The sequence below is a fragment of the Dysidea avara genome, chromosome 9 (assembly GCF_963678975.1).
Source record: "Dysidea avara chromosome 9, odDysAvar1.4, whole genome shotgun sequence".
NCBI lineage: Eukaryota > Metazoa > Porifera > Demospongiae > Dictyoceratida > Dysideidae > Dysidea > Dysidea avara.
The window spans coordinates 30,666,933-30,688,955 of NC_089280.1; the positions used below are offsets into that span (position 1 = coordinate 30,666,933).

A 22,023-nucleotide genomic window follows, 5' to 3' on the forward strand; every position below is an offset into this window, starting at 1 on the left:
CTATGGATTGTTCTATATTGAGTTTTAGAGTATTTATGGAATCTCTTCTTTGTGATTTCAGCACAGCTATCTCACCCTGATTGTGCCAAACATCTTGCCACACCATAGGTGACATTCCACACTTCTCATTCCCTGATCAATGAAAAATATAATCCTAATTTTGTGTTCTTGAAATTAAACCTATACAGTATGCCAAAACTGTAATCTTTGGCTGCTAAAGTTTCATAGTAATGGTGAATGTACACAATGGTTAAACAATGAAAACTTTTTAAGCTCCAAAAGTGATTTGTAGATTGGAATGCCCCTATTTGTAACTATATGAAATTTGAAGCATCTTTAATATTATATTAATACAACATTTGATACCTGCAGTATAACTACAGAATGGGAAATCAGGGTCAATTGTTTCCAGGAACGAGCTGTGTCACCTTAACTTTATTTTTTGATAGGGTCCATCTCATTCAGGGTCAATTAGGGTCCATCTCATTCTAAAAAGGCCTTTCCGTTACAGAACTAAAAAGTCAGTAACGGACCCTGAATAACAATTGACCCTGATTTCCTATTGCTGCTAAAGTTTCATAGTAATGGTGAATGTACACAATGGTTAAACAATGAAAACTTTTTAAGCTCCAAAAGTGATTTGTAGATTGGAATGCCCCTATTTGTAACTATATGAAATTTGAAGCATCTTTAATATTATATTAATACAACATTTGATACCTACAACATTAAGACACTGTACCAGTCCAGTCAGGCGCTGGTAGAGCATAATTAATCAAACGTTTTCCATACTTATATGTGACCGGATTTGCGAAAAGGGGTCTTCCACACACATCCAATTCTATGAACTTGGAAGACCATAACTTTGTGTTCAAGTAGCATTATAAGCCTGACATTTTCTCCATCCATTAAACATTAAACTATGTTGGTACTCACTGTTGACCAAATTTCAAGTGATTAGCTTTTTCCAACCTGAAGTTATGGATTGTCAAAGCTAGTAAATTGGAGGTGTGTGGAAGACCCCCTTTCGCAAATCCGGTCACATATATAGTTATAATTATAGTCATTTATACTTAAGAAAAGCTGTCTGGATAAATTACACACAGTGGCCGTACATTCTGTAGTTATACTGTACTTGAACCTTAATTTTACTCTCACAAAGAATTTAACTGAACCCTGGCGAATTACAGCTGCTAGCCTACTGCAGTTACACATCAGGTTGCATGTTGGGAGAACTTTCATTGTTTTAAAGTGTAGCTTTGTTTATGTAGTGAGGTGACTTGCCTTACATAACAATAATTCTGGAGCTACATAGCTGACTTCAACATTAATTTTAATTCAACTTGTATTGGGCAACACAATCATAACTATTAACTACATACGTGTGTAAAGTTGTATTGCTGATTAATGGTATGAACGAATCTTAATGCTGTGATCGTGCAGGCCGGTGACAAATCAGTATAACAGTTTTATCATGCAGCAATAAAACATGCTATTATTCTAAACAAAACACCAGAATAGTGTAAGAGTGAGTTCAATGATGAAGTTAAATCAGATAATAAACTAAGCAACTATATACTTTGCGATCAAGCACAACATGAAATTCTGCCAACATACATATGTCAAATGTGTAGTGAATCCTGTGACATCTGAACAACTAAAATACATCCTATTGCTGCTAAGGACATTTGTAACCGAATTTGACAAAACCAGGCTTCCACACACATACAATTCTTGACTTTAACTACTTGTAACTTATCTACTCAGTATGCTATTGACCTACCATTTTCACACAATGCTTTCATTGCAATATGCAATAACAGGTCAAAATTTGATAACATATGTACCCCTACATTGAGTTATGGTCCTTTAAAGTCATACACCAAATCCAGTCACATTTCATTATTACATCACACACTATAATTGCTGCCTATAATATACAACTATTATGGTCTAGAGAACTACTAAGTTAGTTGCTCATTGTGAAATAATAAATCAAAATCACTTGTCTGCATTGAAAAACTTTTGGGATAGTGTTACTGCTTATCAGGTCTTGGTTTGGTGTGTTAATCCCATACAGTGCATGCGGTGCTTACTTATTTTATGCAGAATGGCTTACTGACTTTTTAGTTCTGTAACGGAAAGGCCCTTTTAGAATGAGATGGACCCTATCAAAAAATAAAGTTAAGGTGACACAGCTCGTTCCTGGAAACAATTGACCCTGATTTCCCAACCATACATGAACAAAACTACTAACACTCTTAATAAACTCTCAATAGCATACATCAACAATATAATAATATATTGTCATATACTCTATACATCAGTTTACAAACTGTAAAAGGTCTTTACTAGGCAGTAAACAGTTTCTATAGGAACTGATTGTTTAGAAAACATGACCATGACCAAATATGAGGTAAACAGGAAATGACATTGCACATTCCTGTGACATTACAAGTGTGTGTATGAGCATGTGTTTATAGTTATAGTAATTTAAAGTATCACACAACATTCTTCCAAATCCTCATCTCTGGCAACTAAGTTTTTCCAATTAATATTATGATCGTAATCTTGATCATTCTGGTCTGTGACTTCTTGTTGGAACTCCTATAACCAGGGTAGAATTTTTGATGTCACATGCAACATAAACACAATTTTCTACCTCTTGTATTTTTCTGTGTTCCAATGTGATCATCTTTTTCTTCACTTCATCATTGTCCTCACATTCCTTGTTAACCTTTACTGTCTGACAAGTTCCGTTTTCCACAGCTGATTGCAGTATCAGACAAGCTCCCTCCACAGTGATGGGGTTATCATACACAACTAATTCTCTAATAGTTTTGTTTTCTAGTAATCCTTCTGAAAGTGATCTCGCTCCAGTACAAGTAATTCCACACTTATTTACATATAGTTTAACAATCCGACTGTTGCAAAGCGTTCCCGCAATGACAGAAATGCCTTCATCACCAATTTCATTCCGTGATAATACCAGGACTTGTAGTGAACAATTTCTCAGCATTCTGCTGATACAAATGGCACCTGTATGTATTAACAGTTTAATATAACATTCATGTAAAACCATGCATATAAACTAACTACAGATATGGATACAAGCTTTCACTCACTGCAATTATGGCAATATACCTTTTACTGATAATTTGCAATCCCCTACCCACAGTTCAGTAAGGATATTACTGAGCTGGATTTCACTTGATATTAATGACATCCCATCATCACCAATTGAATTCTTACTAACATTAAACACTCTTAACGAAGCGTAATCTGTAATGATAACAGTAGACATCACAAACATGCATACAACTAAGTGAGGTGTATATAGTAGTAGTTAATCCACTACCACAACTGGCAGTGTACCGACAGCTAATGGTGGGGCTTACTTGTCTTTACAATCTTCATTATGTGTACCAGCCCATCAATTAGTGAAATCATTATTAAAGACACTCAACACTTCTAGTGATTTAGCAGTAGGGTTTTTGAGGTAATGCATTACCAAAACTTCACTTTCTCTGTCTCCAATAAAACAAGTATCCAAGCTTAACTCTGAAATTGGACAGTACGACAAAATATGAGATATGTACAAAATACAATAAGGTAGGAATAGATGTTGCAACTTCAATCTGATGGGTGCTGCTGCTTGAGGTAAATTGGTCAGTTGACTTTCATACATAAACATCATTGCAAGTGGTGAATTCTCACTTTCTGATAACCTTGTGCACACCAACTGGAAAACTTCACTGGATAATCCTGTTAATCCAAACAGAAATAGTAACAACATTGAAGAACCTTTGTCCTCAAATCTACTATTGACCACACATTGTTTACGCAGTAGATGCTGTTGTTCTTCTTGTGATAGCGTTGAAACATAAACAGCACACAAAAACTCCTGGATGGTCAAATGGGAGAAACTGTATGCTACAGTGTCTGTGATTAACTGATGGGTGTGTGTAGCTTTCAAAAGGCCATACCCATCATCTTTCACCTCTACACCACACTCCTTCAGGTCTGCCACAGTAAAGATGATCTTTGGATCATCAAGTTGGTCACCAGTGCACCAGTCAAAGAAGCCATAACAAGCTATCTTGCATACAATAAACAATGTTTTCAATGTTTCTTTGGGTACACCTGGTAATGCTTTACACACAAATTCTCCTCAACATCATTGGTTGCAGTTTTTATACTGCAGTTGAGCACACTTGCTTCCTCTCATTGTCCTTCTTAACGTGTCTCCGTAGTATCATCACAATGAATAATTGGTACAGCTCTATAAAAGTGGATGGTAATTTCTTCTCACCATACTTGAAGATATCAACTGTCATCACTAAATTTAAAGGTACATATGACAAACTGTTTAAAAAAGGATACTCCTCCAACTGCTATAAAAACCTCTCAGTGCATTCCACATCATCAGGAAATGATTTTTCCACAAAGCTTTGGATTTCTATTTTACCAAAACCTATCACTTCTACTCTCCTATCTGCATCCAGCTTCTCACAAGCATGTGGTCTTGATGTTATTATTATTGTGGCTTTCTCCAACAGCGTACGCTTCATCACTCGTGATAAAAATGGATCATTCTCTCGACATTTTGTTGGCATTTCATCCAATCCTTCCAGAATGATTAGACACCTGCTACCTGCTGATTTATTTAATTGCTGATATGCCTCTTCTCCAATGTGTTCTACAATTTCTGCATCAATTGACCTTTGCTGGACTGACCTTAACGGTGTCAGGATCACAACATCATAATCCTTAGATAAAAACCCATCTCCCTCAGCCCATTTCACACAGGTCTCTTTAGCAAGAGTAGTCTTTCCAATACCTGCACAACTCATGTCACTCTAATCACTAATACTTTGAATTGCTCACCTGGACCTCCCATTATTACCATCAGTCGAGGACAAGGTTTGTTCTGGTAATGAAAAATGTCCCTCAGTTCACCAAGAGGCTCCTTTTTCAACAATATTTCATCAACTTCTTGTAATGTAAGTCTAGTTATCTCTTCAAAAGTGTTATCTGCTTTAGTCACTTTTTCTTCTTTTATTAAAGCCAGTTGAATGTAATAGTGTGGCCAGTCACTGGATACGTAACTGAGGTACCTGGCCTGTAGTCTGTTTATGATACTAACATTTATTGGACTGGATTTCATAACTTCCTCTCTCGATCTAATCAGTTTGGCCAACTCCTTCACACTATCATACTCACTATTCTTAATAAGATCATTGAAACTTTCACCAACCCCAATTGTCACTGATGGTCGGATCACATTATCCAGGAGGTATGTTGCTTTGTCTGCTTGTGTGCTCATTGACTTCACTTGATCATTGACATTACCAGGAAGCAGGTTGACTGAAAACAAATTTGATAAGAAAGTGACATCATTCATTGGCAGCATTTCTACTAGTTGAGGGTAGAAATATCGGAACACTTTGATAGTTGACATTTTTCTCTCTACAATAGCACATATATAGCTAAATCACACAGTATGGTAGGGATATATCTCCAAACAAAATGGCATCTCCCAAAATGCTGCTAACAAAATATTATTATAGAAAGCTTTTGCACAGAAAATACACTTTTACGGGAGTTTTAGTACTTCTAGTGTCAATATGCTGTTAAAAGCAAGGAATTGAATTTTTTTAAAAACTGTCTGTCTGACCACAGCTGCAAGGCCAGAGGCTAAATGAAGCAACATGCTACCACCATTTTACACTCCAATACTTAACTTATGTGTGGCATGTGCCTTTTTTGGAATTCCAAAAGTGGTCTACACCAGGCTTTCCATTTTATCTTCAATCAGGCTGGCCGTCACCTTCTTATGCAACGAAACCATTAATTTTCTGCATAGACACTTTCCCTGAGGAGTGTATTCAGATGCTACAAAAATATTTTGAAGTACTTACATAATAATAAATACTTTAGGTTTAAGGAAGAAAATCCATCCCTCCTGGAGGAGACTGAGTGTGGCCCCGACTAGACATTGGGTGACCTGCAGTTCGAATCCTGGGATTTTTTTTCCCTTACTTTGGCCCCTTTTCTGTTACACCTTTTCAGCTATAAGTCATTAAGTCTAAGTCCTTAAAATTAAGTTAGGTAATCCTAAGGCTGCAGCACATGTTGCTGTAGACCTTCAGTGCTGGTCACTGTAAAGTGTTAATAATAATAATAAACATTAGAGTAGCACCCATAAGGTACCTAAAGCTGCACAACAGGCTTGATCTTGCTCTTAACATACTAACTGCAGTGACCATGCCCTTTATTAGGATAGCAACGCTTATAATAGCATGGTAAAAAAAGACATTGTCACCACTCCCTTTTCATTTGAGATACACTAATCCACACAAAAACAGCCAAGCTGTGAAAAAGTGGTGAGGCCTTAAAAAGCCTGGGTGAAAAAGTTTGTGAAATCAAAGGTGGCGGCCAAGAAATGGCTGCTATGATGTTAATGCTAATAAATTTTAACAATGCAAAGCCATTAAAATTTTTTAGCATTAACATCATTGCGCCATTTCTTGGCTGCCACCTTTGATTTCACAAACTTTTTCACCCAGGCTTTTGAGAGCCTCACCACTTTTTCACAGCTTGGCTGTTTTTGTGTGGATTTCACTTCTTTTTGTACTTTATAAGGCCCCAAAACCAGCCTATGGCTGATTTTGAGGTTTGTTTTTACTCACATTTCTTCTTTTCTATGTAGATACAATGATGATTATTGAAGACAGACTTATAAATGTATTTCATTGCATGATTTAATTCAATATTTGATAATGTTGTAATACTCTAATAGAGTGCACATTTTTTGAGGACTTCTAATAGAACATACATAGAGAATGTTCTAGAACAATCTAGTACTTCTTTTGGTAGATCTATGAAATTACAAACGTTTGATTAGAAGCAGATTTCAACTAGAAATTTCATTTATAAAGCAGAAATTAAGTAAGGTGATCAGCCAAGATATCAGTGGTTCAGTGGTTAAGGATGCAGGTGTCAGGTATGGAGGTCCCTGGTTCGAACTCTGGTAAGTTTTTTTTTTCGTCATTTTTTGCACACCTTTTTATCCCGCGATCACTGCTCTATTAGAGTAGCCGTGACAGAAGTTTGATTTTTTTTTATGTGAATAAATGCTCATAACTCCTTGAATATTCCTCAGATTCACAACAAACTTGGTATGTGAATCCACCGTTACACACTCTTCATTTGTGCCAAACATCGAGGCAATAGAGTTACATGTTTGTATTTTATAGCAATGTTTGCAAAGTGTGCAAAAAGAAATCAAAGCCCCTGTATGGTATAAGAAAAAAAAATGAAGAAATAAAAACAAAACTTTGAACGCCCATATCTTGCAAATAGCTGTTAAGAATTTAATCAAATTTGTTGTGTGGCGCACCCTACCTGGGGGACAGCTATAATGCAAAATGGTGTGCTTTGGAGAAGGGGCCATGGAGCTATGCATGCATGAAAAAGCTGTTTTCTTTCTTCCTGTCAATATACTCACGGTGTGGTCGCCAGCTTTCTCGGCTGCACGACATGCTACCATGTGTCTTGATAAAGCAGTTACCCAGCCATGTGTGATACTCTAATAGAGCAGTCATGCTATAACAAAAATAAACTAGTGTATTTTAGAATTACTATAGTAGTAGGGATCCAAGCAGTATAAGTAGTGAAATAAGAGATGTGAACGATGGTATTACAACATAGCTCAGTGGTAAATCCCTACTGTATGACAGGACATTTTGATGAAAGGAAAAAATTGACAAATTTCATGAGTCGGCTACATTCATCAAATTTAACTAGTCAAACGTCAATAAGCACCTCAAAAGTCAGTGTTTAGATCCGTGACTTCTTGCTTTTTGTCAATTTTTATTCATTAATTGTGAATTTGTCAAAATTTCCTTTCGTCAATATTTCCTGTTGTACGGTACTTTGACTGAAAATGCTAATGTACAAGATTACCCCACCAAGCTATGTTGTAATACTACTTTTATTGCTTGACCCTCATTTTTAAAGTAATAATTTTAAAATGTACTAGTTATACATAGTGTTATGATACAATGGCTCATACACTATTACTGTGTAGTTTGTAGCAAGTCATTGTGCTACCTGATGGTGTTCCCATGTGTTGTACTGGGTTAATCTGGTTATTTGAAGATTGAGTGGCAAAGTGATCTTGAAGTAAAACAGATTTATCAGAATTGCTCTCCACCATAGTGAACACCTACAGAGCAATTAAAAAACAGTAACTAAAACAGCTCTTGGCCATATTATGCAAGTACATTGAAGTAATGGCTAGGGTTGAGTAATACTGCCATTGTAGTATCATGATTGATACCAACCCAACAGTCATTCATGATAGTGACATAGTTCAATCATTGTTGGTCCTATGAATTGTATTGCTACAGGAAGACTTTTAAAGTGCTACTAAGAGCCTACAATAATTATACTCTTGGTGCTCTAATATTAACTCTTGGTGGTACATAACTGCCACTAACTATCTTTGTCACAGTAACAGTTATTGTAACACAAGCTTTAAGGTTATGTAATGATGTGCACATCTCTCTGGAGGGGTAAATTGGTTATTTAATCATTTACAAGTATTCTTAGCCAATTATTAACCTAGCCTGCATTATAATGGATTTTAATGGTAACAATGTACAGACACAGTATCAGAATAGCTAAAATGACAATATCATTTAGCCCTACTAATGGCATAGTTTTCACATATACAAACTGCTATATAGCAGATCTTTTTCATACAGTAATTCCCATTCAATAATTCCATGCATGCTATCTACTTCCTTCTCATGATAAGGAACACTAAACTCAATGCCCACTTTAAAATAGTGACACTAGAGTAAATCAGCCTGAAAATAAGTGGTAGTGTTGAAGACACTGCAAATGCACACTGGTTTGTAGCCAACACACATTCATGCTGTGTTTTTTTGAGTGATAGTGTATGCTGATAAATGTACGCCTATTTTTATGTAGGGATGCATGATGTTCCAACTGGATTTATCACCTATTACAAGATGCTGACTGTGCGTAATGAGGCATTACCTATCAAAGAGCAGGCTTGGTGACTCCTCATGTAACAGGAAGGTGTCCCAGTGTGTAAAGAAAAGGAACAAGAGAATGTTCACAACTTCATCTATAACTTGTTGTTATTTGACAAGTTGGCATTTGTGGTTTATTGAAATTTGTTGTAATAACTGGTCGGCATGCACACACTACATTGTAAAGGTATTATTCTGGAATACACGACAGTCAGATCTCTACCAAACTTTTGGCAGGCCATCAGTGATAAAATTAACAAAATGCATGGAATTATAATTGTTGTGATCCAGCATGAAGTTACAAGGCCCAGAAGTCAAAGTTCACTTGTAGAAACTCACTGTCTGTTTCATAACTCAAGCTGTTTCATAACTCAAGAAAGTGTAAAGACAAATCCATGCGTCAAGTTTCCACAAGTTTATTGAAGAACCTTCACAGTGAATTTGATGCCTGTGTAAGCAGCCAGTATCTCGGAATAAGAAAAATGTATGGGTTAACTTTGAGGGACTATAGTGCACGAATGAAACAAGATAGGGCAATCATGGTTTTTTAATATTCGAGTACTCTCTAGAATTAACGATCGAGTACTCACGAATGCTAGTTGCATGTAGTCATACCCATTTGACATGTTTTGTACCAACCTTAAACAGTTCACAGTTTTTCAAGTAACAACAATGATACACACACTGTATTAAAGTACTGATGTTAGTGTTCGTGACAGCGTTGAAACCGGGTCACTACTGCTGACCCGGATGACCCACTGACCCGGATAGCAATCCGGGTCAGACCCGGATGTGACCCGGATTAAATTAAGCCGAGGCGCACGATAAGAGCTATGTTTCGGGTATTCTCGAGCGAGCGAGACTACATTTTGAGCGTTCGATTCGTGTTGAGTAAACGAGTAGTTATGTGATAACTAAGCCGGTAAGTTTAGAATTTAAAATCAGTCAGTGGGTTTGGTTCCACGTAGCTACTGTGAGTTTACAGACAGCAATTGGGTGTGGCTTCATACATACTTAGTATTGCAATTTCCCAATATATTAAAATGGGTGTGGCTCACAAAAGTACTTAATATCCTGCTGCAAGACTAGACCTAGACTATATACAACTCATACATTAATCGATTAGTGGGCGTGGCTCCACGTAAGCTTGCAGACAGAAACGGACACAGTTTCATGCTACAGACTGCACTTACTAATAAATGGGCGTGGCTGAGCGTATGTTTGTAATGCGATAAGTGGGCGTGGCTCATGGAAGAGCTACGCAACTAGCGTTTATAGGTTCCACGTCGTCAAACGATCAATTTCGTTTCTCACGTGATCCAATCCGGGTCAGACCCGGATAATTTGTAAACCGGGTCAGACCCGGATGACCCGGAGAAAATGTGACCCGGTTGACCCGGATGACCCGACCCGGTTTCAACGCTGGTTCGTGATGCCAATCAAACTCAACAGTCTTCATTGGGTAACTTCCTGATGACAAATACATCATGTGAGCTGAGTCACATGATCTTAACAAGTACTCGAGTACCAATTTTATTATCTGAATACCAAAATCCTTAACAAGTACTCTTCAAGTATTAGTATTTGTTTCAGCCCCTAAAGCAAGGTACACTCCTATACTTTGGTCTCTGTACTATATTGTAGAAAGCTAGGTCAATCTTTGAAGGTGATTTGTTGTCACACCTACCAGGTACGCAATCTAGTTTCATGAATATAAAAAATTTGTTGTTACGCCTACCTCATAAACCTCTTAAGGAAATGAGCTGAAAATTTGAATGTAAGAAGATTAATCACTGCAGAAAAACCTTGCAGTGGTTCAGGTTAATAATGATCATGTGTAACAAGTGCGCGAACAAAATACAGATAGAAATGAGCTTATTAAAGTATTCAGCTACATTACAAGTCTCCCAGTAAAGTTCAGCTAAGTTACAACTAACACAGTAGAGAATGCAGCTACGTCAAGTCACCCTGTAGAGAGTTCAAGTTACTCAGTAGAGACTTCAGCTGCATATCCCTGTAGAATTCAGCAACATTATAAGTCTCCTTCAACTACATAAAAAGTCACCCTGTAGCTTTACTCGTTGTGTGGTGCCAAAGGTAGCTATTATTCACAATACTGCATCAACAAAAGCAACTCAGTGCATGACATTTATTCATTACTATGCATGTTTGTGAAGTACGTACAACAACTCTAGATAACATTTAGCCAATGAGAAAGTTCAACTCAGTCATTTGCAAGACCCTGCATTTACAATTCCACCTTTTATTGCAAATTGCACAAAATACAAAAAGGAGATGTGCTGATTTCTCAATGCAAAACACCCATAGCCGATATAATTTAAACATCCTGCATTGGTAAGGAATATACTAGGTCACATAAACTAAATAATTAGTTTCTCATCCAATAATGTTCAAAATGACAATGCAGGCAGGTGGATCTAAATATTTTATACACTAAGCTCCAGTGGAGTAAGATCTGGACTAACAAAATAATATTTTAAGCATCATTTGGATTGACACTATTGCATAACATTGTGCAGTTATGAAGAACTTCGGTGGATCCTCACTAATTCAATCAAGTGTCCAAATACTCGCCAATCCAAACAGTAGAAGTGACTGTTCTATTAGAGTATTTTGTCAACAGGCTAGGTGTATGTTCTATTAGAGTAGGAGTTCTCACAAAAAAAAACTTTGGAATTTTCAGCTAGAGTAGGGACCATAGCACATCGATAAAAAGTATTGAAACAAGTTGGAGTAGTGCACGATATTAAATCACAGTAAAACAATAAGAAGTGTTATATCCCTACTGTGCTAAAGATACTATAATGGAAATGCACAGTAGGGATATAACACTTCTAATTGTTTTACTGTGATTTAATATCATGCACTACTCCAGCTTGTTTCAGTACTTTTTATCGATGTGCTATGGTCCCTACTCTAGTAGAAAATTCCAAAATTTTCTGTGTACTTGTACAGTACTATCGTACTGTATGATGAATGGGCTTCACTTATCTGAACAGACTATTGTCAACTTGAAAACAGAGTTGTTCGAAATAGTGAGGATCCACACTACAGTCTTTTCTTGCCACTCAAAACTGACTGTTATCTTTAACACACGGGATTTGTCTCTTTGTTGGCGTAAGCAGAAGGCTTCACTGAATTTCCCATGTGCTTTTAGAAGAATACAGAGGAGATTTCTTCTTGCTTTCTGGCCTCACCATTTTCCTTTGAGGATTAACAAAGTTGTGGATGATAAGTGCTTGGTTGCCAAGGAGAAGAAACTTAGGTCTTCAGAGAGCATAGTTATTATGGCTGTATGTTGGGCTTCAACCAGTTTAGATAAAGCATTCTCAGTAGCCTACACGTACAGTTCATATAATTTCAATTCCATTGATGTGAGCTTATACACAACACATGATATTCAAAGACAGTTGGGAGCAAGGAATCCACAAATACAATAAATGTCTACAAGATTACGGGATTTACAAAATTACATAGAGATTTATAGTAAAAATCTATGCTATCAAAAAAGGAAAATAATCTCATCGCTCTTTTAGTGTACATAGATCAGCAGAAACTGATGGTTAATTTAGAGATTTAAGAATTACAGATTCTCTTCAATGGCCTATGGAGAGTCACTGCTTCGTTGCTGACCGAAGCTTTAGATATTTCCACTAATTTTCGAAATTCATAACTAACTTACAGGTAAGAATACAGTAGAAATATTTAAACTAAGAACCTGAACAGTGAAAAGCTAGCTAAATGGGCTTTCTGAATGCTAAACTAGTTGCTGCTATGCAATCACAGGATAAATAATGAATAAAATGTTCAGTTGACAGCAATAATGAATGACTATGCGGGAAGAGAATCTGCATGCGGGCGGGAAATGGGAAGCAATGAGTTTTCGGCCTTACACAGAAATATTGCGATCTTAACAATACTGTTCAGTACCTTACTGTGCTCCTTTAAGCAAGTACTGTGATGAAGGGTCTCACAGCAGATACATTCCATGACGTCATCGTCTAAAACTGGTTCTGAGCAAACTGGACATTCTGAGCAAAGTGGGAATTTTCCAGCATCAATCCTCGATGGCGATACGGACTTCTTAATAGCTGGTGGAGTGCTGCCGGATACTCTATCACGTTTAGCCATATTCGAAGACGAGTAGAGAAGGCTCATGAGGCTAAAGGCGAGGCTAAAGGGACACCACAACAAAATATACAAACATAGAAGTGGAGCCGCGAGGGGTAGTTAACGGGCCAAAATCGTCTACGAAATTTCAAAGATGACTGCCCATATTTCATCTTTCAGAAATATTACTGCCCATATTTCATTTTCAAAAAAAATTCAGTTCCAATTTCTCCGTAAAATTCAGTAATTGTAAAATTAGGAAATCCGTATAGTTTAGAATCTGTAAAACTCCGTAAATTTTCGTTACATCTTTTCGATCGTCAAATTTCATCTTTCAGAATAATTTCAGGGGATGATCTACGAAATTTCAGGTCGTTACCTACCCCTCGGGAGCCGGCGTACCTTTGGAGTAAAAATCTTTTGAGTATCCACACCAAGGACCAGAAGGAATGCACAGATCTAGATGAAATTTCTTGGGATGGTTAAAAGCGAGATTAAAAGTGATAGCATGAAACCACCCATCACATGCAATCACGTGATTTCTAACAGGGAATTTACCTTAGTGACGTACACAATGCATTAAGCTATGTATACCGTTAATTTATTCCCATTTCTATTTCAGTGTGTTTTAAGTGTAATGTGCCGTACAGGTATTTTTTGTATAGTCTTACTGATATGTCACTGTGCATTAATTGCTGGTGAAACAGGTGTGTTCTTGTGTATGTATATAGCTAGTGTAGTGTTACATACCAAATTCATATAGCTGACCAAGAGCTGGTATCTGCAACTAAAGAAATTGCCAGTGCTCCAGAAGGCAGTGGTATAATTATAGATGACAGTACCACAGGTAGCTACGTTAATGTGTTGTGGTGCATCATGTATATGCACAACACATTCATCAAACTGCATGCCAATCTTTTCTGCTGTTATAAGGCTGGATCGATATTATCATTGTTTCTGAAGACTATAATATACCAATATTATTATGAGTGAGCTAGGGATTCTATTCTCTTGGCTTAACTAACTCATTCCCGATCTTTACTTGAATTGTCTTGTTGCTGTCACATTGCAGCACTTTGTAGGGTTATGTAGCTGTGTTTATAGTGTACTTATATATGTATGTCACTATAAGGGGAGCATGTTTGCAAGCTTTCCCTTTTGTGTACCCCCTCTTCATACATTTTAAAAATTCTGATTCAGATTTTCATGTATACATAGCAGTTCCCTCTTTTCATTACAGATGATAATTTTGTTATTTCAATTAATCCTCAAAACATGGTAGTTGCTAAAGGTGACAATGTGATAATTAATATTACTATAAGAGGATTAAACAGTGACAATTATACATATCATTGGAGAAGGTTGAATGGTTCATTGCCAGTTACTGCTAGTGGAGGGAACACTCCAAATCTCAACATCAACTCAGTATCACCATCTGATAGTGGATCATATTATTGTGTGTTAGAGAGCTACTTGGGTGACAGTGTAGAATCTGACAGAGCAACACTACAAGTATTCTGTGAGTTGGAAATTACATTATGGCGGGCGTAGCTACAACCACATGTACACACAGTACATCATGTGTTTTATCAATCCTTATGTATGCACACTTGGACAGATGTAAAGCTTAGAAAATGCAAACAGTATTCATGCCCCATATAATCCTATGAACTAATATCACATGGCCATATGTCCAATTGTGGTCATGTAGCTACATACATTTGCATTTAATCAGTATCATGAACTTGTTTGTGTACCTATACCACATGTAAACCTTATACCATTGTACCAACTACTAGATATAACATCACAACCTGAGAACCAAGTGGTTGCTGTAGGACAAGAAGTCTTGTTAACATGTGATGCAGTTGGTGCAGATAAATTGAAGTACACATGGATTAGAAAATGGCACAAGCGTATTTCATCACAAGCTACAGGAATTAATACCAACCATTTGGCTATTAACAATATTAGTACTGATGATAGTGGACAGTACAAATGTATTGTGTTGGGTGGAAACAGTTGTACTAAATCAAAGCCAGTTAATGTCACAGTATTAGGTAAGGTATTTTACAAAATGTGTAATTAATTTATAAGATTTCAGTGGGCTGAAAACATACATGAATATATGAACAATACTGACATTGTAATTAATTCAACTACTGTACCAGTATACACAATGTCACAAATGAGATCACAATTAGTATATAGCCACTTAACTAGGGGATTAATTTTGGGGATTTAGTTACCTCTGTATGTATCACTCCGCTAATTTTTGAATGACATCAGTGCATTTATATATTAGGTGTTTTTGCTTGTTTGTACATATAATAGTAAACACTAGTTTTTGTTGGTCACCTATAGACTTTAAATTTTAAACCACTGGTTGCTAGCTAGGTTTCACAGGCTGAGCCTTCAACCTGAAATTAATAATACTAATGCTATAATAATACTATTTTGTCATAGCTGGCCCAAGATTTGATGTATGTATCATTTGATCACCAGGAACAGTCTATGTGAATCAGCTATGTAAATGTATGATGTAGTAATGGTATACTGTCGGTAGTATCATTTTCTATAATATGTATATGTTTGTGTGCATGTGTGTGTGTGTGTGTGTGTGTGTGTGTGTGTGTGTGTGTGTGTGTGTGTGTGTGTGTGTGTGTGTGTGTGTGTGTGTGTGTGTGTCACGGCATGTGTGCATGCATGCGTGCGTGCGTGTGAGTGAGTGAATGTGCATGTGTGTGCACACGTGTGTGTGGTAACTGTGTGATTGTTGTATGTTGGCACACCATACATACATTATCTATAAGGAAATGTATATTATACACATGGTGTTCAGTAACTTGGTCTACTACACAAGTATTAGGAATTGAATGGTATGGCAATCACTATAGCGTCTCATTTACATAATTATATACAGCTCTTCCAGTCGTCACTACACATCCTAACAGCAATGGTCCCATCACAGTAGCAGAAGGTGGTGATGTGATGTTGAGTTGTGAAGCTACTGGAGAAGGAACACTGAACTATCAGTGGAGGAGACTATCAGGATCACCACCTGATAATGTACAAGGGAACAATACCACTAACCTGACTATTTCTAAAATAACAGTGTCTGATAGTGGAGAATATTACTGTGTAGTTAATAATGGAGGGACTGGTGTCTCTTCACAAGAAGTGCAAGTAACAGTGAAAAGTGAGATAGGTAGCTATACAAATAACGTTACCTATTTGTCAATCAATAGGGAGACCAGCTATTGTTAACAACATGGTTGACAAAGAATTGAGCATTGTCAGTGGAAGTGAAGAATTGTTGTTGACATGTGAATTTAGTGGTGATGATATTAGTGGTGTTTACTGGGAGAGGTTGAATGATCGTCCACTAGCAAGCAAGAATAATATATCACAGTTCAATAATGATAAGACAAAACTAGTGTTAACTATCACTGAAGCTCGTTCTCATCACTCAGGGCTATATCGTTGTGTAGTATATAGTCCATGGGGAGTAGCTCAGTCCAGAGATGTTCACGTGACCATCACAGGTGAGCATAATAAACTGCATTAAACTGATATATCAACACATTTGAAAAATTATAGTTGCTCCACCAACAATTACAGAACAACCAAGCAGCAAAACCATTGTTGCTTTAAATGATGTCACCTTTACTTGTAAGGCCAGGGGGTTCAAAGTGAAATACGAGTGGCGACGTAGTAATGATAGTCATGTTATTGGAAGACAATCCAGCCTTACTATATTGTCAGCTACCCCATTAGATGGAAATGGATATTATTGTGTAGCTTATTGTAGCACACAACATCATTATGCATCCTCTAATATTGCTATCCTAAAAGTTCTTGGTGAGTGGTTGACTAGTAGAGATTTCTTTATGCATCAAATTACAGATTATATAGCAATTACTCATCAACCAGAGAGTGTTAAGGTAGCAATAAATGGCCTGGCAAGTTTGAGAGTAGTTGCAAGTGGACCAGCAAGTAGCCATTTCACCTACAAATGGATGAAGTTTGGTAGCAGTTCTTTACCAAGTAGTGCCAGTGGAGGAAACACCCCACATCTTCACTTTACCTCAGTAACACCATCTGATAGTGGAATATACTATTGTATTGTAGCAAATCAGTGGGGGAGAAAGGTTTCTTCAAACTACGGCAAAGTAGACGTGTTATGTAAGTTAGTTTAGTTTCATTCTTTACATTACTGTGACTAGACAAAATTGGCTAATTGCATCTCATGTGTATTTTACACAGTCTAATACAATCTGATGTCATTATGTAGGGTTGAGATTGTACCCTTCAAGTGTTACAGTAAGTAAAGGATCAAATGTGAGCTTGAAATGTAGCAGTGGTAGTATCCAAAATATTCCAATTTTGTGGAACATGCATAACCAAAGTGTCATACGTACTATGGACCCTATGATAAATCTAACAAACATTAATATGGTGGAGAATGGACAGTATCAGTGCACAGCAAATGTTGGCAATGTGGATATCAAATCTAATCTAGCATCCATTGCAGTATTTGGTATGTCATGTAAAGTTTAATGACAGCATAGGTGGACTAAGTATGCATATTGATAATATATTTCACCAAAAAAAATCTGCTATACCTGTGTGTAGTGTTTATGTAGTGTGTGTGTGTGTGTTTCGCAATGCTACCGGAGGCTTTGCTTTGCTTGTTTTGTGTGAGTGAGTGTGTGGGTGTTGTGCGTGTGTGTGTGCATGCGTGTGTGCGTGTGTGTGTAAGGCAGTACATATATCCAAGTGGCTAGAGCATGGGCCTGGTAATTAAATGGTTCCAGGTTTGATGCCCAATTGCTTTTGTTGCCAGCTGTTTCCCTGTGCGCAAGGAACTAAACTCACAGTACTCCAGTATATCAAGCTGTTTATAAGTGGACCTGCAGACCGGGAAAGCAGCCCACCCAGCTGTAACATCAATGTCTCACACAGCAGGTGAAAGTCCAAATGGGGCTTTGGGTGCCCACACCTTCACCCGTGGGACATGGTACAGCTTCCTGTGGGCTGCTAGTCCGGTGTGTACACACCTAAACCTTGTACACATTACATGTTACTCCTTTAACAGACATTGCTGAGAAACCACATGATACAATAGCTACAGTGGGATCAAGTGTAGTGTTCAACTGTAGTGCATCAGTCACTAATGGTGTTAGCTGCAAATGGAAACACAATTATACAGAAATAAATAGTGCTGGAAATGGCTTGTCACTAAAACTGCCAAACGTGGGTATTAATGATGATGGCTTATACACATGTGAAATGAAGGGAAACACTGGAAAACTGTTGGCAAGAACAGCAAGGTTAACAGTTCTGTGTAAGTTGAATTAATTAATGTTGTGTATGTTATTTATGACATTTTCTGATACACACAGACATCCTATCTCATCCAGTAGACATATCAGTAGCAACAGGATCAAGTGCAAATTTTACTTGTGAGGCATCCATACCATATTCAGTGACTTACCAATGGAAACACAACAATACTTTATTGAAGAATCAGACTAGCACAGTTCTCAACATAAGAAATGTGCAAATGAGTAGTATTGGAGAGTATTATTGCATTGTGGCTGCCAAAAATAATGCCACTGTGGTATCTGATGTTGCTCGTCTCACTGTACACGGTATGATGATTTAAAACTGTTACTATTATGATTAACTTCATTGTTGCATGTTTACTTGCAATGTAGATGTGTAATTCCCCTATCTTTTGTTATAATAGCCATTTCAGAGGAGGTTGGTAATACTTCTTATAATCTCAAAGAAATTTCAACTCCGATATTGATAGAAGTGTATAATCATGTAACGTGCTAAATGCATATTGATGCATTACAGCTACTGAAGTGTTCTTCTTTCAACCACCCAACACAATGAATGGCCTTTTATAGCTAAGAAGCAAACACTACATACATTATGCATACTTCTCACAAAAGGATTTCAAAATAATGTCAAGCATCATGTAACTGTTTGGTTGTGCAATCACACATGGCAATGAGTCATGATGTATGACCAACCTCGTCTGCTACTAGCTAGGTATAATGGTGAACACATTAATTTTGTGTATGTTATAGAAGGTGATGGCAAAGTAAAGCAAAGAAGCCATGCAACTATTGTTGCATATTATAGTTTGGGTGGAGTACTACTTGCTGTCATTGTCATCATTTGTGGTATGTTAAGATGCATAATGTTTTTTATAACAATATCCATTTGGGGTTACAATCATATCAATATAGTGTGACTTGTTATCCACTCTCACAGTTATGAATACAGTATACTATGTAGTCAGGTGCAGATGACACAGTGGTGGACTACTGTGGACCCGTTTACATGTACTTTTGTTTATTCAGGTTGTGAATGTTGACAAGAAAACTCACAGCTTTATAATTAGTTGTAATTTATGTATTAAGCAATCAGCAAAAATAAAGTGAAATTAGGCTGCATGACATTTTAAAAGGATAAAAACGTAAGTAAAAATTCAAAGAGTGAAAACTACTCTAATAGAAGGATCTTAGCTAAACAGGATCTGGATATCTGTAGAGTTGTAGTGTATCTACACTTAGTGGCTCACTCATAATGCTTGGTTTACTTAAAGTATCTAGATCTGTAAATCCAGAAATTCAAGTCAAAGTTATGTACTGAAAACTTTAATTGTGAGCTCCCAAAATTCTATATAATTGTAACTGTAATGTAATGATATTTAATTTTCATCATTTAGTATTCTCCTGTTGCTGTTGTTGCTACTCTTACCATGTGCATTACCACATCAAACAAAAAACACACAATGAAGGTATGGTATAGCTATAGCCTCATTTTGAAACTGTGCTAGTAATATGGATCTAGTTATTATACCTTGAATGACAAAAGTTAGCAAGACGTTCATTTTGAATTTCACAAAATACAATATGGGGGTATATAGTTGGTGAATAAAGTTTGACAAGATGACTGCCATACAAAAGCATGTAATGAATTGCATTACGCTACCAGAAACCTTTTCAAAAATGAATTTTACGGCATGCTACTTACTGTATAACCAGCTATAGTTATAGCAACCAGTGTGTTACACCTGCAAGACATATAGAAATAGTTGCTAAGTGACTGATATCATTGATGGGTATAGGGATGGGAGTTTTTCTGACATTCCAGAAAGGCTAGCACCCTTTGAAAAATCATGGCAATGCCAAGTCTTATTACCAAAGAGTATATACAGCTTATGCATTATAGGTAGATGTGCCAGGGAGTCAGAACAGCAGGGGAGGTGTCACAATCTCTTCTCCTAGCTGTAGCTACATGTTTCATTATTTGAGAAAAAGTTACTTAGAAGCTACCTCGGTTGTGCGGTGAACTTGTCTCCTGTTTTCATATGGGTTTGCATGTATATCTCTTTGTTTAAATATACTGTAGATTGATAGAGTGTCTGTTACATATTATGATGAATGCATGTACACAAATCTTTCTCTAGTAACTACTACAAGTAAGCACAGCTTATCTGAAAAATCAGTTGGCATAAAAATTGATGGTAAGAAAAATCACAAGAGAGAATGTACTGTAACTTCTCTGATTACATGTACAGGTGATGAAACAATGATAGAAATATCAACCAGTAATAACCAGAGTATAATGGACATTATCTATACTATGCAGCCTGAGATACTAGACTTGATCAACATGGAAGAGCTGTTTGTATACCTCATAAAGTATAGCATATTAACTAAAAATGAAGTACAGCATGTTGGACCAATGTCAAGAGAAACGAACATAGAAAAAGCCACATTTTTACTATCAGCTTTGTATGGAAAGGGTCCAGAAGGACAGAAAGACTTCATCAAAGCACTGTATGAATCAAACAAAGTGGCAGGTAATACTGGACACCAGGAATTAATAAGAAAACTTCATGACAAAGGAGTAGTCATCACTGAACAACGAGCATGCACAATTAAATGATATAGCTAGTTACAATTTATGTATAAATTATGATGTTTATATTCTGTACATAAGGTAAATAAGTAACTATATTTTTATGTTCCATAATCTACAAGGTTTAAGAAAGGAGGGAGTATTTTTACCTGCCAAACAGTAATTTTAGTAAAGAACATATTCTCTTCTCATCCGTTATGCTGTAGTATTACATAGGATAATAAAATCTATAAGTGCATTTGTCTTTCTATTATTCTTTATGTACAGAAAATTTTGTGCTGAGTTTGTGTTCAAATTATCATGCCATGCAGATAACTGGATCATCTATTGCCATTCGGCAAGGCTATATACTATGAAAAGTGTAAATTATAATCAACGGAAATATTTATTAGAATAGAAAAAAAATGAACCACTTGTTTGCTATTTCCAAACCACACAGCACTGTACAAACAATGTATTATTTAATGGCACATGCTAGTTTCTCTTTGTGTATTTGATGTAGAAAGTAAAAGTTTCTGGGATGAAACACTTACAAATAGTGTGCATTGTAATGATGCGTTCATGCTTAGAGCTCTTCAGTGCTTATGAACCCTCTAGGCCCTGTTAATACATGTAACCGTATTATCACTGTCTAACACTGCTACATAATAATAATAATCGACTTACCACTTATGCAAGATATACATTATAGTTCAACTCAAAACTTATCAACCATACATTATATAACAGATATGCTTGAGAGAAAGGGTGAGCCATATGTATACATAGCAGTGTTGATATCATCAGTCATCTCATCACCTAAGTCTTAAAGGCAATTGAAAACTTTATGTATCATGTTTTAAAAGTGACTGCTCTATTAGAGAGTATCTGGGTAAGGCATTCC

At 36.7% G+C, this 22,023-nt stretch overlaps 2 protein-coding genes across 4 annotated transcripts; one reads left to right on the forward strand and one right to left on the reverse strand.

Annotated features, from left to right (window-relative positions):
* Positions 1-2,259: 2,259 nt before the first annotated feature.
* LOC136267041 (NACHT, LRR and PYD domains-containing protein 3-like) lies at positions 2,260-13,736 on the reverse strand. 2 transcript variants are annotated; one of them, XM_066062104.1, is made up of 8 exons: positions 13,599-13,736; positions 13,017-13,260; positions 8,116-8,230; positions 4,888-5,469; positions 3,399-4,840; positions 3,145-3,282; positions 2,663-3,039; positions 2,260-2,607 (listed from the first exon to the last, which is right to left on the reverse strand). In XM_066062104.1, exons 2-5 carry the CDS (start codon positions 13,242-13,244, stop codon positions 4,395-4,397), a joined length of 1,371 nt encoding a protein of 456 aa, XP_065918176.1. In that variant the 5' UTR covers positions 13,245-13,260; positions 13,599-13,736; the 3' UTR covers positions 2,260-2,607; positions 2,663-3,039; positions 3,145-3,282; positions 3,399-4,394. The 2 variants fall into 2 exon arrangements, with proteins under 2 accessions (XP_065918176.1, XP_065918177.1); XM_066062105.1 differs by lacking the exons at positions 13,017-13,260; positions 13,599-13,736 and adding an exon at positions 12,284-12,522.
* LOC136267027 (basement membrane-specific heparan sulfate proteoglycan core protein-like) lies at positions 13,480-21,288 on the forward strand. 2 transcript variants are annotated; one of them, XM_066062087.1, is made up of 16 exons: positions 13,480-13,696; positions 13,862-13,903; positions 13,960-14,043; positions 14,437-14,715; positions 14,996-15,256; positions 16,120-16,395; positions 16,445-16,741; positions 16,797-17,057; positions 17,103-17,381; positions 17,491-17,736; positions 18,295-18,543; positions 18,602-18,850; positions 19,298-19,393; positions 19,942-20,013; positions 20,686-20,742; positions 20,797-21,288. In XM_066062087.1, exons 1-16 carry the CDS (start codon positions 13,660-13,662, stop codon positions 21,165-21,167), a joined length of 3,156 nt encoding a protein of 1,051 aa, XP_065918159.1. In that variant the 5' UTR covers positions 13,480-13,659; the 3' UTR covers positions 21,168-21,288. The 2 variants fall into 2 exon arrangements, with proteins under 2 accessions (XP_065918159.1, XP_065918158.1); XM_066062086.1 differs by having other exon boundaries at positions 13,480-13,903.
* Positions 21,289-22,023: the final 735 nt, after the last annotated feature.

Bases quoted from the DNA above. Each gene is read 5' to 3' on its own strand.
- LOC136267027 (XM_066062086.1), top strand. From the start codon at position 13,783: ATGTATACCGTTAATTTATTCCCATTTCTATTTCAGTGTGTTTTAAGT. The intron at 17,737-18,294 runs GTATGTCATGTA...CTCCTTTAACAG, and splicing joins AGCATCCATTGCAGTATTTG to ACATTGCTGAGAAACCACAT. The intron at 18,851-19,297 runs GTATGATGATTT...TGTATGTTATAG, and splicing joins TGCTCGTCTCACTGTACACG to AAGGTGATGGCAAAGTAAAG.
- LOC136267041 (XM_066062104.1), bottom strand. From the start codon at position 13,244: ATGAGCCTTCTCTACTCGTCTTCGAATATGGCTAAACGTGATAGAGTA. The intron at 8,231-13,016 runs GTACTGAACAGT...ATTGCTCTGTAG, and splicing joins GCTTAAAGGAGCACAGTAAG to GTGTTCACTATGGTGGAGAG. The intron at 5,470-8,115 runs GTAGCACAATGA...GTGCTATTGTAG, and splicing joins ACACATGGGAACACCATCAG to AGAGAAAAATGTCAACTATC.